The sequence below is a fragment of the Otolemur garnettii genome, unplaced genomic scaffold (assembly GCF_000181295.1).
Source record: "Otolemur garnettii isolate 467f Iridium unplaced genomic scaffold, OtoGar3 scaffold00047, whole genome shotgun sequence".
In the NCBI taxonomy this organism is placed as follows: domain Eukaryota; kingdom Metazoa; phylum Chordata; class Mammalia; order Primates; family Galagidae; genus Otolemur; species Otolemur garnettii.
In genome coordinates, this window is record NW_003852442.1 from 1,466,817 (window position 1) to 1,481,648 (window position 14,832).

General features: G+C 45.1%; 1 protein-coding gene across 4 annotated transcripts in view; it reads right to left on the reverse strand.

Moving 5' to 3' along the window:
- Nucleotides 1-14,832, reverse strand: part of CDH13 (cadherin 13) — a 964,648-nt gene that overhangs the window by 26,707 nt on the left and 923,109 nt on the right. For all 4 annotated transcript variants that reach the window (XM_012806161.1, XM_003791299.2, XM_003791298.2 and 1 more), the window contains one exon: nucleotides 5,227-5,369. In XM_012806161.1, the coding sequence (XP_012661615.1) occupies nucleotides 5,227-5,369 (143 nt within the window). The remainder of the gene's footprint in view (nucleotides 1-5,226; nucleotides 5,370-14,832) is intronic.

The window sequence follows — 14,832 nt, forward strand, 5'->3', positions numbered from 1 at the left end:
AGCTGGAACTAGAGGCACCTGCCACAACACCCGCCTATTTCTTTGTTGCAGTTTGGCCGGGGCCGGGTTTGAACTCACCATGCTCGGTATATGGGGACGACACCCTACTCACTGAGCCACAGGCACTGGCCTTTACTCTTTTTTTTTTTGGATCAACGTAATTTAAAGTGTGCCATAGAAGTTTAACTACAGGTGCAAGTGTGCTGTGAGATAAAAAGGGTTGGAAAATGCTGCCTTAAACTATACTTTTATATTGTTCTTGGGAGGGATATTGTTATCTAGCTGTATTTTTCTATCTTTTACTTTCATCCTTTCTTCCTCCTCCTATTTAAAGTTTGTCTAGTTCATGCAGCACCGAACAACAGTTTGATGATCTTACTTGGAATATTTAATCTTCCTACATTTTGCATTTAATTATGGTTCAATTAGGTTTATATTTATTGTATTGCTTTGTTTTTCTATTTGGTCCATCTTTTAATGTTCTTTTCCCTTCTTTTATTGTCTTCTTTCAAATTAATCAAACTTTTTTCCCCTGGTATTAATTTGTTAGCTTCTATTCTTTTAGTGGTTACCCAGGGTTTCAGTGTAGACACATTGGCTTATTACAGTCTGTTAAGAAGATTAAGAGATTACTCTTTATGTTACTTTAATCACATCACCAATGCAATAGAACCTGTTCCAACTATTATATATTTCTTGCTTCCCACCTTTTGTGTTATCATTGTCACGTATTTTAGTTCTGTAACTATTTTTAACTCCTCATGTAATTACAATTATTATGTTACCCATGTATTTACCTTTCTATTTTTATGTATGTGTCTTCCATTTTCAGGTCTCTTTGGGATCATTTTCCCTTTGCCTGAAACATTCTCTTTAGTACAAGATATGAACCTACTTGCAGCACAACTGTTTACTTTTTATTCATCCCAAAAGTCTTTAATTATCCTTCACCTTGAAAGAAAAACTTGAATTTCTTTCTGTAGAATTCTAGGTTGGCAGGTGTCTTTAAAGTGCTCAAATAAATGTTTTCCCACTGACTTCTAGATCCCATCATCTCTATTTAGAGATCAACCACGCATCACATTGTTGCTCCTTTCAGTTAAACGTCTCTTTTATTCTCAGGCTGTGTTAACATTTTTTTCTTTGGTTTTGGTTTGTATCAGTTGGATTATGATGCCTGAGGTAGGATTTTTCTTCACATTTGTTGTGATTGTGGCTTGGTGAACTTTTTGAACTTGTGGGTAAATGTCTTTCATCAATTTTAGCTATTATGTGTTTAAATATTTTTTTCTGCTCTTAAATATTTTTATCACTCTTCTATCCTTCTGTGACTCCAATATCATGTCTACTCCACTAGTTTCTTCTCTGATTTCTTTCCATACTTTATTCTCTTTTTTTCCACTGGAGTATTTTCCATAGATGCATAGTCTGGGTCAAAAATCCTGTGTTCTGCTGTGAAATCTACCTATTGAGTTCTTAATATTAGATAGTATATATTTCACATCTGAAATATCCATTGATTCTTTCTTGTAGATTTCGAATCTCTGGTGTAATTCTCTCGGCTTTAATCTCTTTTTTTTTTAAAATTAAGTCATATATACATAGATCATGAATACATTTATGCCTTTGTGGGATTCAATGTGTGATTATTTGTACAAATTGGAGTGCTTACATCCTACTAATTAAAATAGCTTTCACCTCATTTACTTAATCACAGTGTTAAGACATTTGTGTTCAATACTTGATAGATTAGACTTGCATTATTGCAATACGCTCCAAATCTGTCTCTTATCCTATTTCCTTGAACACAGTAATCATGGTTGTTTTAAAGTCTTTGTGTGCTAATTCAGAGCACTGGATCCTCTGTGGTCTGATTTTTCTCTTGACCACTTACATATTCCTGTTCCTTTCCAGGTCTAGTGATGTCATGGCCCTCCTGGGCTTCTGGCTGAGAGCCTAAAGTAAGTAGCTCAGCTCCAAGGGCTCCAGGAGACCCAGCTCTGCCCTTCAGTTGTTACCATCCCAGCTCTCCAGCCATCCTTTATCCCACCTTCCAACTCCTTGTGCCCCCAAATATGGCAAATATCTTAAACAAGAGGTAGGCTGTGTCTGAGGAGAGGTAGACCTTCTTCAGGTAGGTTCCTGTCCCTGTAGGACCGCAGAAGATTTCATTCTGTCCCACTCTGTCCACAGGGCAGCTCCTCCTGAATCTAACGGGTATTTTTGGTTCCTTTCCCTCATCTGTCTCCCAGAATCAGAAGATGCCCCCAGAAGGAGAAAAAGAAAAACTGGCTCTGGATACTCCTTCTGGAATGCTTCTTTCCTCTTTGGTATTTAGTGCATCTAGAATTCACTGCTTTTGCCGTCCTCTGAAGCCTTTATAAATGCAGATTTTGGGGGGTATCATCCGCCCTTTGTAATTTATCTGGATTTCTCTAGTTTTGTAGCAGAATATAGGTTTACGCATCCTATCTAGAAGTTTCTGCCATATATTTTATTGACATACTTTTGTATAAATTCCAGAGTGACTCCTTGTTCCAGGCATTTCAATTTATTTTGCTTTAGCTTTCCTAGAGTTATATGACAAAAACCCTTATTGTTTCATTCCATCAAATATATTGAATTTCTATAAAATTAATAAAAACAAATGCTCACTTCAGATAAAGTTGAGATATCACTTAGTGCTATTAACTTTGATCTACTAGATTGTTTTTTGTTTTTTTTTTTCCTGGTTAAACATAATACCTAGAGAGATGAGTGTTCTGCGAGTGACAAAAAGGAGCTTTCAAACAAAAGTTGCTCTGATCTAGGAGGTCTTTTTAAAATTGTGTTCTTCTTGCTCTAAGTCTTTTGGGCCTTGTTCAAGATTATTATTCCTAATGATGGTTTTGTATATTAATGCCAACCTGGTTTCTATTTGCCATTACATCATTAGGGACATTTCAGTCCTCTGGAAACATCTGTGACAACAGATTTTAAATTTCTTTGTCTGGTATTGGTATGAACAGGGTTACACAAGAAGTAGCTCTCAAGCTGTTTTTTCCTTGGGTCATGGGAGGGACCCACCTCCCATGTTGGCTTCGCCCTCTTGTGTCTGGAACCCCCATGGGGGTGGGATTCACATTTAGTGAACATTTCATGTGGCTTTTGATGCAGAGTCCAGAGGGTACCACTCTCCACTGTCACTTCTTTTATGGAGGAATTATCTTCCTCGTTTTGTAGAAGCGGCCGCTGAGCCTCAGAGTCTGTAGGAAGCTCCGATAGTCACACTGCCAGAACTCATGTGGGTGTTTGCTGAATGTTGAGAAAACATGGATGAGACCGAGTTCCCTCAGCAGAAACATGTGCTTGTCAGGTCTCACTGGGTCTTGACAACATGGTAAGTTATTTCCTCACAATCTGGTAGCTACTAGGTGGCAGGGTAGGACTTAAAACATGTTATTGCTTCCAGGTAGAAATTTTAAAGAATATTAAAGGTGAAAGAAAGCAAAGACAGGAAAATATCATCTTAATGATATGACTTTGAGAAATCCACTGAATTCTGTGTCTATTTCCTAATGTGTAAATCATGATCTTGCTCTCCTTAATATATGTAGGCAAGACTATATGCAGAAGTGTCATTTGATTGATTACTGGCTACCTGGAAAGAAGGCTCTCCTTTCAGTCAAAAAATATACTGTATTTTTTTCTTTTTCCCTCACTTTGTTGCCCTCGATAGAGTGCCATGGTATCACAACTCACAGCAACCTCAAACTCTTGGGCTTAAGCGATTCTCTTGCCTCAGCCTCCCAAGGAGCTGGGGCTACAGGCACCCGCCACAAAGCTCAGCTATTTTTTGGTTGTAGTTATCATTGTTGTTTTTAGCAGGCCTGGGCTGAGTTCAAACCCAACTCCAGTGTATATGTCTGGTGCCCTAGACTCTGAGCTACAGGCGCTAAGCCAAAAAAAAGTATATTGTATTTTTTTGATTAATAATTGCATACACTATTTCATAAGGCAATGACAACTGTACCATGCTGTATTTCAACCTTCCTTTGTGGCATTCTTAGCTGAGATGTTTTTCTACAAGTATAGCTTTATATAGTTCAAAACCCTGAAGTCTTTACTTAAGCTGAGCTATAGTTGATTATTTTTCATTTATACAGCATTTTAAACATCCCCTTGGCTTATTGCCATCCTCTGTTAATGTCCTTCTGGAAAGCTTTTCTGTTCTAACATTCTCATCTCTTCTGCACAGGCAACTCCCTAAGCAAAACTTCCTCTCCCTATCCAGGGGTCGTTCAACCTTTTCTCCACACATTGGAAGAATAAGTGTTGTCTTGGTCCACAGAATAAATAAGCAAATACTAATGAAAGCTGATTAGCCGCCCCCCCCCAAAAAAAGGTCCATGCATGCTTTTTTCTGATATTCACAAAATAAGCAAAACATTCCTCACAAAATCAGCATGTGGGCCATAGGTTGGACACCCTTGAGTCATTCATATATTGCCAGCTTCTCAAGGAACATAATCTCAACATCTACCGACCTCCCTAAAACAGGACGGGATCAATCCTCTGAAACTAGCTGCTTGTTTGTGTCAGTGGAATAATCCTTCCTGATCCCCTGTAGTCTGATCTCAACAGGGCAGGGACAACTCTGGTACTGTGAACACTGTTTTCTCTCTCCACTAGGATGTATCAGGTCCACAAGGCTGTGTTTGTTCACTCCTGTGTTCCCAGCATCTAAATTAGGGTTTGGCAGAGGATTGTTGCATTTTCAGCTTTTGAATGAAAACAGCAACTGTTTTGTGGTCAGAAAGCTACTAGCTGAGTGTTGTGATGTCTACCGTGGTAGCAGGTCATAGTAGGATGAATGCCGTAGAGACAGTTCAATTGTCAGGGTCAGTAACATCCTTGGGGGCTTTTCTTCACATTGTCTTGTATTAAAGGTGAAAGAAAGCGAAGGCTTTCATTGAGTCAAAGGGCCTTCTGCAGATGAGAGCATGCCTGGTGCCTTGGTGCTTTCTGAAGAGGGGACACAGTGAGCTCTCCACTCTGACCCCTCACCGGACATTACTTTCCACAGAGACCCAAGGATTCCAGGACTTGGGCATGCCACTGACTCAATGTGTGTGTGTGAACATTTGCTTCTCTGCCCACACACATTTATATTCATCTCAAGAACCTCTGGGTGTATCAGAAGACATTTCAAAGCATACACTTGATAGTCTTTTTCAAATCACTCACCACTGTCGATTGCCAGGAAGAGTGCAGTGTACACGCTGTTGTGGACAAACGGGGACTCACGGTCCAGCACGGCTGTGGTGTCAACAGTCCCATTGATGGGGTTGATATTCAGCCAGCCTGCTGGGTCCTTGTAAACAGAATACCTGAAAAGAATCAAAAGCAATGTCAGATTACATTCCAATTAGTTCAAGATGCATTTACTAAGTGCTGCACACAGAGCATATGCTAGGAATCAGGTGGTGCTTCACAAAAACCCAGCCACAGTGGCGATTCGGAAAGGAATGGCTGACCACCCACTCTGGGCCTGCTCTGTGCAAGGCCCTTTGCACGGGCACCTTCTTTATTCCTTCCAACCAGCCTCTGGGGGAGGTGCTCTTCCCAGCTCTGCTCAGCCCTGGTCACTCCCTTTGTGCCACCTCTACCCTGCTGTGCACACCATCAGTGCGATGTGGGGCTTGACAGTGTGGACTCTGGGGTGAAAAAGACCTGGGTTCTAGCGATGTGACCTCCTCTGGGAGCTGGGGACCCCCGTGATGCTGTGGGGTGGCTCTGAGGATCCAGTGAAACTGACGTGGAGGGCTGGGCTCCATGCGGGGCGCCCTTGGGCGGTGCACCTAACAGCAGGTAGTGGGTGTGTGGCTGCTTCACTGGGGTCAGAGCCTCGTGTGTCCTCTTCTTAAGCAATCTCTGCCATCCCCCAGAATGCTTTGGAACTATCCAACTAAGCAGAGCCCCAGGAGACAGCTCTGCTGTTCTGAAGCAGCAGCAGTGATGGGGACAGATGGAGAGAATGAACGGGGCTAACGCGGGGCTTCCCAGACGCGTTGCCGCCTCAATTTTCATTTCACTATTTTGTGACAACAGAAGCGACGTCTTACTCATGAGAGTGAACTGCTTTAAAAACACCAGTCTTTCATTTAAGTAGTAATTTCTGCTTCCACCTGCAAACTCGTGCTGTTTTTCAAGACCCCACTCACGTCTCCTCTTCTTCACCCTGAATGACCTCCCCAGAAGAATCAGTCACCCTCCCTCTGGGGCCTTGCTGGGCACACGCACAGATTAACATGCCAGTCAGAGCACAGGAGGGGACTTACTGGTCTACCCCGCTCACCAAACTCTAAGCTCCTTTGTGTCAGGGTGAATATGGAGCTATAGTCAGTAAAATGCAAGTAAGAATGTGCTGTTGTGCCCAGCTCTGTGCTAAGAACTTATGGGCATTGCTGCATTTATTTCTGTATCCAAATAACCTGATGGAGGAGGCATAATCCCTGTTTTAAAGATGAGGTAACCAAGAATCAGAGAGGCTTAGCAACTTGCCCAGAGCAGCCCAGCTAGCAAGTGGCCCACCTGGAAGTTAACATAGGTGCACCTGTTGTGGGGGCTGGGCTTGCACCAGGTCTGTTTCTCACACCTGAGAGCAGGTGTTGTCCTGGCTCCCCTCTCCAGGCTGGGTGGAGGCTCAGAACAAAGGGTGCCTAGCAAATGTTTGTTGCCTCTTTTTTCTTCCATTTGGAACAATCATGAAATCAAAGAACGCAGGGCAAGGTGACTCAACCTTTTTTTAAGTAAGGAGTTCACAGTTGACTCAGGAGGAGTTTGTGGGAATTAATGTATTTGAAATAGTGACAGCTTTAAATGGACTGTATTTCATTCTCTGATTACTCAATGCCATTTAGAATATAAATAAAAACAGACTCGAATAATCCAGCTTTCCCACATGGTGTACAGGCAATGATCTTTGTCCCTCTGTCATTTTTTCTTGGTGTCACGCTGCTGTAGTTTTGTAGTACAATTAACACATTTGCTGTTCTCTTATACAAGGAGCGAAATGCACAGAGATGTGACCAAGAAGCTGTCCTCTAAAAGTGACACTGGTGCACTTAGGCCCGCGAGTGTCACATGCCCAGTGAGAGCCAGGGTGTGGGTGGTTTTACAGGATTACATCTCACTAGTTTTCTTCCTTTAAAAACAATCAAGCATCTGTAGCTGTGATATAACTATGTTTTCACAAGACCCTGTAGTTATGCTTCTCTCATTTGTCTGTTTCATTACAGCAGACCCTCCATAGCTGACCACCTCCCTACACTGACCCCCCCTACTTAAGCTGACTAAATTTTCATAGACCAGACACCACGACAGATACCTATCAGTACGGTACACCTAGTTCCTCATGGTAACCACCTCTGTGTGCTGACCAGTTTGTTAGAGTCCCTTGGGTGGTCACTTACAGAGGTTCTACTGTACACAGGTCATTATGAAAGCTTTAAGATACACAAAAATCAAGAATCATAAAATCTGCACAGACAGAAACAGATGAAGCTCTCCTGGAAACAAGCTGGAACTTGCAGGGGTGAATCAGAAAGGATGCTGTTGGCCGTGTTTCTTGGAAGTGAAACAAAGGATCATAACCAGTCTCAAAACTTTTGTAGTGACCCAGGTATCTAGTGCCCCTTCCCTTGGGAGACCTGGGGGAGCTGTGGCTATATCCTGGGGCCCCCGAAACTCAGCTTGCTGCTCCTATCTAGAATCAATACCCACAGAGAGAGAAGGACAGAGGGACAGTCACTCGCTGAGCCCTCCCCCCCCAGCCCAGGTTTAGGTTCTGTTCCCGTGATGGGTGGGAGACACTGAATGGTGGGAATGTCCTCCCATCCGAGGGAAGACAGCCGAGGACCACCAGCCAGCCTGCTCCTCTGTTTCCTGCCTTTCGAGCACTTTTGTCAAATCAGCCTATTTGACCCATCAGCCAGGCATGCGATGTAAATTTCTGACATTTCCGAAGCTGTCTTTTTAATAAACCTTTCAGTGTAAAAGTACCAGTGTGCAAGATGTTTGCTGTGCTTCTAGGCCTGAAAAATGCATATGCCTTATTAAATTGGAATTTCTGGGCAATTTATCTGTAATGTGAACTTTGCTTGTTACAGGGGAAAAAAAATCAAATTAAAAACAGAGCTCATTTCAGTCTGTAATGTAGCTTCACAGAAGCTGCTCTGAGCGCGTGCCAGGCCTTGGCCTCTTCTGGGTGTTGGTAGGGAGACACAGGGCAGGCAGATTAACAGAAGCCGAGTTGCAGGCTGTGCCGGGGAAGGTTTGGGGGTGGGGGAATCTCTCTGTACCGTGCTGGGGAGCTGGGGAGCTATTCACAAAACTGCTAGCACTGATTACCTTGGGTAGGGGCTCTGGGTTGGGGCTGATGTCAGAGGAAGCCGATCCAAGGGTTTGGGGCATTGTCCCAGTACCACAGTTAGAGAAGTGCTGGTCCAGAGGGACCCAGCTGAGTCACAGGTCGCAGGGAAGGTTGGCTTTCTGGATCAACGCTTAAGAGACGTAAGTATCACCGTAGCTCATTCTCAAAGGGGCGTCTATTAGGGTAGGGAAGACTGCAGGGAATCTGGAAAATACAAACCAGGAACGGGGAAATCCAGGGTAGTTTTATATCCCTACTGAGGGAATATTCCTATTGAAGGAAACAAACAACTCTAAACCTGGAGGGAACACAGTGACAGGAGGGAAGGGGAGGGAACACAGTGACAGTAGGTGGGGACTGAGGTCCCCACTGAATTCCAGCCCCCTGGGCCTCTTACATTAGATAAAATACTTGCTTGGGTAATTCAAGTCAACCACTTGGTTTAAGACAGCTAAAAAGGTACAGAATTCTCAAGTAAAGAAAATATATTGTCTGAAAATAGCTCATGTAGTCATGGCTCTGAATGTTAAAAAAAGGTGTGGTTTGAATCTTCTGAAGAAGAAAAGCACAGATGAGAGTGAAGGGCAGCAAATTCCTGAATCCTGGATTAGTTAGATGGTCACAGCCCATCACAGCTCAGGGCTCACGGAGTGATTAGGGGCAGAGCTCTCTCCCTCTGCCAGGAACCCAGAGCCAAAGGAAGCAGCCTCAGTAAACAGGACTTCCCGTGGGTGGAGAGATGCCACCACCAGCAGATGTGCACAGCCACCTGGGGGGTGGCCTGGCAGGGTATCAGGGCTGGGAAGACAGCGCACAGCTGGCCTGGTCTGGCATGGAGCTATGACCTCCCATGGCTCAGTAACAGCTGGAACAGTCTCCCCCTGGACCCCTTTTCAGGCCTTCCAGAGCCCCTGGTGGAATCCTGTGGGCACCTGTATGATGCTCTATCAGATTACAGCTCTGACTGCCACATGGCCTATGCCATCTTCTGATGGCACATGGACTAAGGCTCAGCTTTCTACACGCGTTCTGACCCCTACTGTGACAACAGGCACTGCTCATCACACCTGAGAGGATGGCCACTTCTCACACATGCAGTGGCCCCAGCTGTCCTGAGCAGGAGCAGGAGGTGAGACACTGCAGTGCACCCAAGTCTTTCCTTCCATTCTACTTGCCACAGTCCATTCTCCAAAGAGAATGTCAGTTTTCTGTCATACTGGGAGTACCCCTGCTTAACATCCTCCAGTGACTTCCCAGGGTTCTAGAATAAGGTCTAAAGTCCTAACCACAGTCTCTCAGGCCCTGGAGGATCCATCTGACTCTGCCTCACTCCTACCATGTTTCTTACCTCTCTCCAAACCCTCCCTAAGCTGCAGACACACTGGCCTCCTTTTCATGCCTTAACACCACCAAATGCAGTTTGGGCTCGAGATCTTTCCACTTGCTTCACAGATTGGAGTCTTCTAGATTTTCTCCTGTGTGTCCTGTAACCTTTGGTGTCTCAGCTCAAATACCAAGGCCTCTCTGTTCCTTGGAGAGGCTGCTGCTATTTGCCCAACTGGTGTCTGTCTCCTCCCCTGGTCAGCGCCATGACCTGGAACATAAGCTCACTGGGGTAGAGACCTCATCTGTCTCAGTTGAACCTTTCTCTAGAGCACTACCTGGCACCTGTTAAGTAAGATATTTGATTGTTGAACAAATGAATGTACAAGCCTTCTTTAATGTGTTTTATTGACACAATCCTGGGTGACTAGAATGTTAGACACATTTTGTCTAACAATGTGTAACTCATAGGCAGAACTCTCTCTCTCTCCCCTCCAAAGGGCCACTGGACCATGTCTCTCTGTTGGTCCAGCCAGACTCCCATCTCTGTGCTGTCCTGGCCACCCCTGTGCATTCAGGAGGTTTGGGTCTCACACCTGCTGTCAGTTGGGGCTTCAGTAAAGTTGGTCACATGTTGGTCCTGAAGGCCACTCTTGGGTTCAGTGATTTGCTGGGAAGACTCACAGGAGACGACATATTGTCATACTCACAGCTAAAATTTATTACAGTGAAAGGGGCAGAGCAAAATCAGCACAGGGAGAGGGCACATGGGCCAAGTCCAGGGGACAGGCACAAGCTTCCAAGGGTGCGCTCCCAGGGCAGTCCCATGGGACGCACCTAATTCCAGCAACGAGTTGTGACAACACTTGTGATGTGAGATCTGGATACCAGCTGAGGGCCAGCCTTGCTCGTGGCCTCTCAGGGGCCAGCAGACTCCAGGCTGCGGGGTGAGCTCTCTCTGCACATCCCATGACCAGAATAAGGAAACTGATGAATCAAAGAAATCCCACTCATGTTTAGAAATTCCTCAGTTCCCCTTTCTTCTAAAATCTTTTAATTCTGCAGACAACAGAGGACAACCCTTGAGGAAGCTGAAACCATGCAGTGACCTGCTCCTGCAGGCACGTGGTATCTGGCTGCAGCCCCACTCACATTTACCAAAGGAGACACTGCTTTGATCTTTTGTGTTTGTTACAGAGGAATCAGACAAAAAAGTAGAAAACTAAAGTCAGTGTTATCCGTATCCAGAGTTGAGCTCTATTACTACTTTGGTCTAGAAGCTTCTAGCTTGTATATATTTTCACACACACACACACACACACACACATACACACACGCACTCATTTGTTTTCAATGTGACTGTACTGTTCACCTGTTCATTTTGAATAAATATTTGCTGAGTGTAGGTTACGTGCCAGGCCTGAGCTTGGCACTGGGGAGGCTGCAGTGGGTTCTCCGCTATTTAGGATATTATGCTCCAACACATAGTCAGGATATTACTTACAATCATACTGTGGCGAGGGCCGTGTAAATGTTTTCCCCTAACACATCATATGCTGCGTGTGACTTTCCAATTTTCACCCTTTCCTCTCTGTCACTGTAGCTGTCACTAGGAGCACCCCACTGATCACCAGGGAGGGGCCATACAACAGGGATGTGCCTGGCTGTGTGGTATCACCCCGTCCAGCTGGGAGGCAGGTATTGTCACCCTCATTGTACAGCGGAGAAAACAAAGGCTCAGGGTGGCCCAGGAGCTTGCCCAAGTCACACAGCTTTTAAGCAGCAAAACTGGGCTTTCTGTTTGTCTTGGGTGATTCCTTCCTCCACGCCTCTGGTCCTCTAACTATGGCACATATTAGAACCATCCTGGCTGTTGAAGTATGTATGACAGGGCCTTTCCATTTTTAACATGTTTTCCAGGTGGTCTGATTCACCAAAGTTTGCAAACAGCCACTGTCTAAATAATGATTAAACTCTGAGCTGAAACCCAGGGGTATGTCCCACGGCCAGGCTTTCCTCAGGAGGGGATAACTCAGGAGCAAAAAGGATTGGGATGTACAGAATGGTAACGTTTCCTCCGAACAACTAGCTACTAAATTGATAGAAACCATTCTTGAAATTAGATTTGTTTATGAGAATTATTCACGTTTGCGAAAGGTTTAATACAATACAGCAAATAGGCATGAGTTCAGTATCTCTGTCACTGGGAGTCCTCGAGCAATATTGCCTTAAGCTGCTCTTTTTTAAGATGGCTCTTATCAACTTCCAGGCCAAAGGGAGGAACTTACCACTGGGATAACCTGCTCTGTTGTGATGTGGAGATCCAAGAACTGGTGTCTAATAATGCTCAATAATAACAGAGGTCTGAGAATGATTAATTCTAGAAGACGGTCACTCCTTATGTTGTCACTTTCACTAGTGGGAGAGGAGGTGGGGGGCCACTGCTGGGTGCCACAGAATCGGGATCAGCAGGGATCAGGGGTGCCTGCAGACAAACACCTGAGCGCCCACACTTTCCAACCCGTTTCTCTGCTGTGAGGGCCCCATGGGCACCCAGCCTTCCCTGCTAAACAAGGATCTGACATTTCTCAGGCACCGGCTACTTGCCAGCGAGCACACGCATCCTCTCTAAAAGTCCTCTCGCCACCTGTTCCAGGCAAGCAAGTCTGCTCTTAGCGTCTCCCAGCAAAGGTCATGCTTGGCGTCTTGTTTGAGGCTATTAATTACTTGTTAGAATTTACCAGAAATCTTACCATAACAGCTGCGACACGAGCTTCTGTGCCTGTAGCCGGATTTTTCTGTACCAGCCTCTTTCTACTTGGGGCTTCATCTCCATTCCTCCAATTTACTTCCAGAGGTGACTTATAACATCTCCCACCAGACCCCAGCCTCCCCTGTCCTCCTCCCTCAGCCCGTTTCTCGAAACCTCTATGAAGGCAGCAGGTATTCAAGAAGAAAAGCAAAGTCTTCACAGCAATGCGTTATAAAATATCTTTAAAGGGTCGTTCCATTATTGCCACGGGCCAAGTTGATTGCAAAGCAAGACAGAGAAATATAGAAAGAGATTCAGTGTGGTAATCGAAGGATGCTGTAAGAGTCGGGAAACTGGGACCCTTTTCCAAATGGGCTGAGACTTCAGAAATGTTCAGATTTCTGAAATCCAGAAACACACTCATCAATTATAGATACAAACATGGATTAACATTCTCAGTGGTGGCAAAGGTGGGAAAAAGGCATGTTAAAGATGCAACCACTAGCTGGTTTTCATTATGAAGCATCATCATCATTACTGTTAATTTCATTATATCGGAGCCCAGCTCCTTAACCCTGCCGGGGCCAGGGTTCAATTCTTCACATTTGTGTATCCAGGTTGGTGACTTTTTCCAAGCACTGGAAATTGCACTCAGACAGGAACAGGGTGGCTTGGAATTCGGTACAAGTTGGTAGCACTGTGTGCTTTCCTCGGTGTGAGGGTACTTGCCCAGTTATTCACTCATTCAATGAAGATTTTATCACATTTTCGCTGTCTTCCTAGGCCTGTAGGTACAAACATGAACAAGACCTGCCAGGATAGCTTGTCCTCCGAGTAGTCCACTTTCGACGTCATGAACACATTCCTGACCAGGCCTAGAATTCTCTCCCATATCCCGATATCCTGCTTAATCCTGGGGTCTGCCTGGTCAGCAGACTTAGTAGGAAGTCTCCAGTGCCTAAAACTGTCCCAAACAAGCACCAACCCTACCCAGAGTACGACCGTCAATCTCACAGAAGACGCAGAGTTCCAGGACAATGCTCAAAGCCCAGGAATTACACCAAGTGAAATGAACCTGGCACAGAGAGACCGACACTGAATGATCTCACATCTCTGTGGAATCTAAAATGGTCAAACTCATAGAAGCAGAGAGTATAAAGGAGGTGGCCAGAGGGGAGGGAGAGGCAAGAGGGGGAGGGGACCTTGCACAAAGTTTTCATGCACACACAGACCTGACTACCTCCTGGTACCCTGTGGATGGACACAATTATTAGCTGTCAGTTACAGATGAGGTAATGAAAAGAGAAAGAGAAGGAATCATGGGCAGACCCAGGAGGAGTGAGGATGCAGCAGGGAGAAGAGCATCGACAACTGAAGAAGAGAAGGGGGAGTGGTGCACATGAACGCGGAGACTTGAGAAGAGTGACTGACCTGCCAAGGGTGGGGAGACGCCCCTGGAAACAGGATAAACCAGTGAAGGGTTTGGAAAGACGACCTCTTTAAAAACGTGCAGCTCGAGTTGAGCAGCTGAGCATGAAGCAAAGGGCAGCATGAACTGTCACAGGCTGTTGTTGGATAAATTATGTCAGCTGGGCATGGTGGCTCACGCCTGTAATCCTAACTCTGTGGGAGGCTGGGGCAGGTGGATTTCCTGAGCTCACGAGTCTGAGACCAGCCTGAGCAAGAGCGAGACCCCATCTCCACTAAAAATAGAAAAACAGCCAGATGTTGTGGTGAGCACCTGTGGTCCCAGCTGCTTAGGAGGCTGAGGCAAGGGGATCGCTTGAGCCCATGAGCCAAAGGTTGCTGTGAGCTACGATACCATAGCACTCTACTGAGGGCAACTGGGTGACACTGTGTCTCAAAAAAAAAAAGAAAAGAAAAGGAAAAAATTATGTCAAAAGCAAAATGGTTCTTTGTTCATCTGTGATTAGTTTAAGAAACAGCCTTTGGCTGGGGTTAAAACACACACAAACTTATTTTCATTATGTTTTCCCCAAATAAGATCTTAATCAAATTTTGTTTCCCCAGTTTTGAGTCTACTTTGGTCCTCATTTTAAAGTGATATGTGTAAGTGGGCCTTCTGTGCTGTTTCTTTCAGGTAAGGGCTGCTGGTGGCTCTGCTCTTGAATTCATGATCAGGAGTACATGAGGCAGACAAAGGCAGGTGGCAACACTTTGGGGTTCAGCTGATGAATAAACTTCAGAAGTACTTTGAAAAGCAGTTGTCTGGTGCTTCAGTTTCTAGTGGACAAGGCCCTCCACAGCTCAGCTCCTTCCTGTCACTCGCAGGTCACACTCAGCTGTTGTCCACTCAATGCCAGTGGTGTGGTGGCATCTGGGC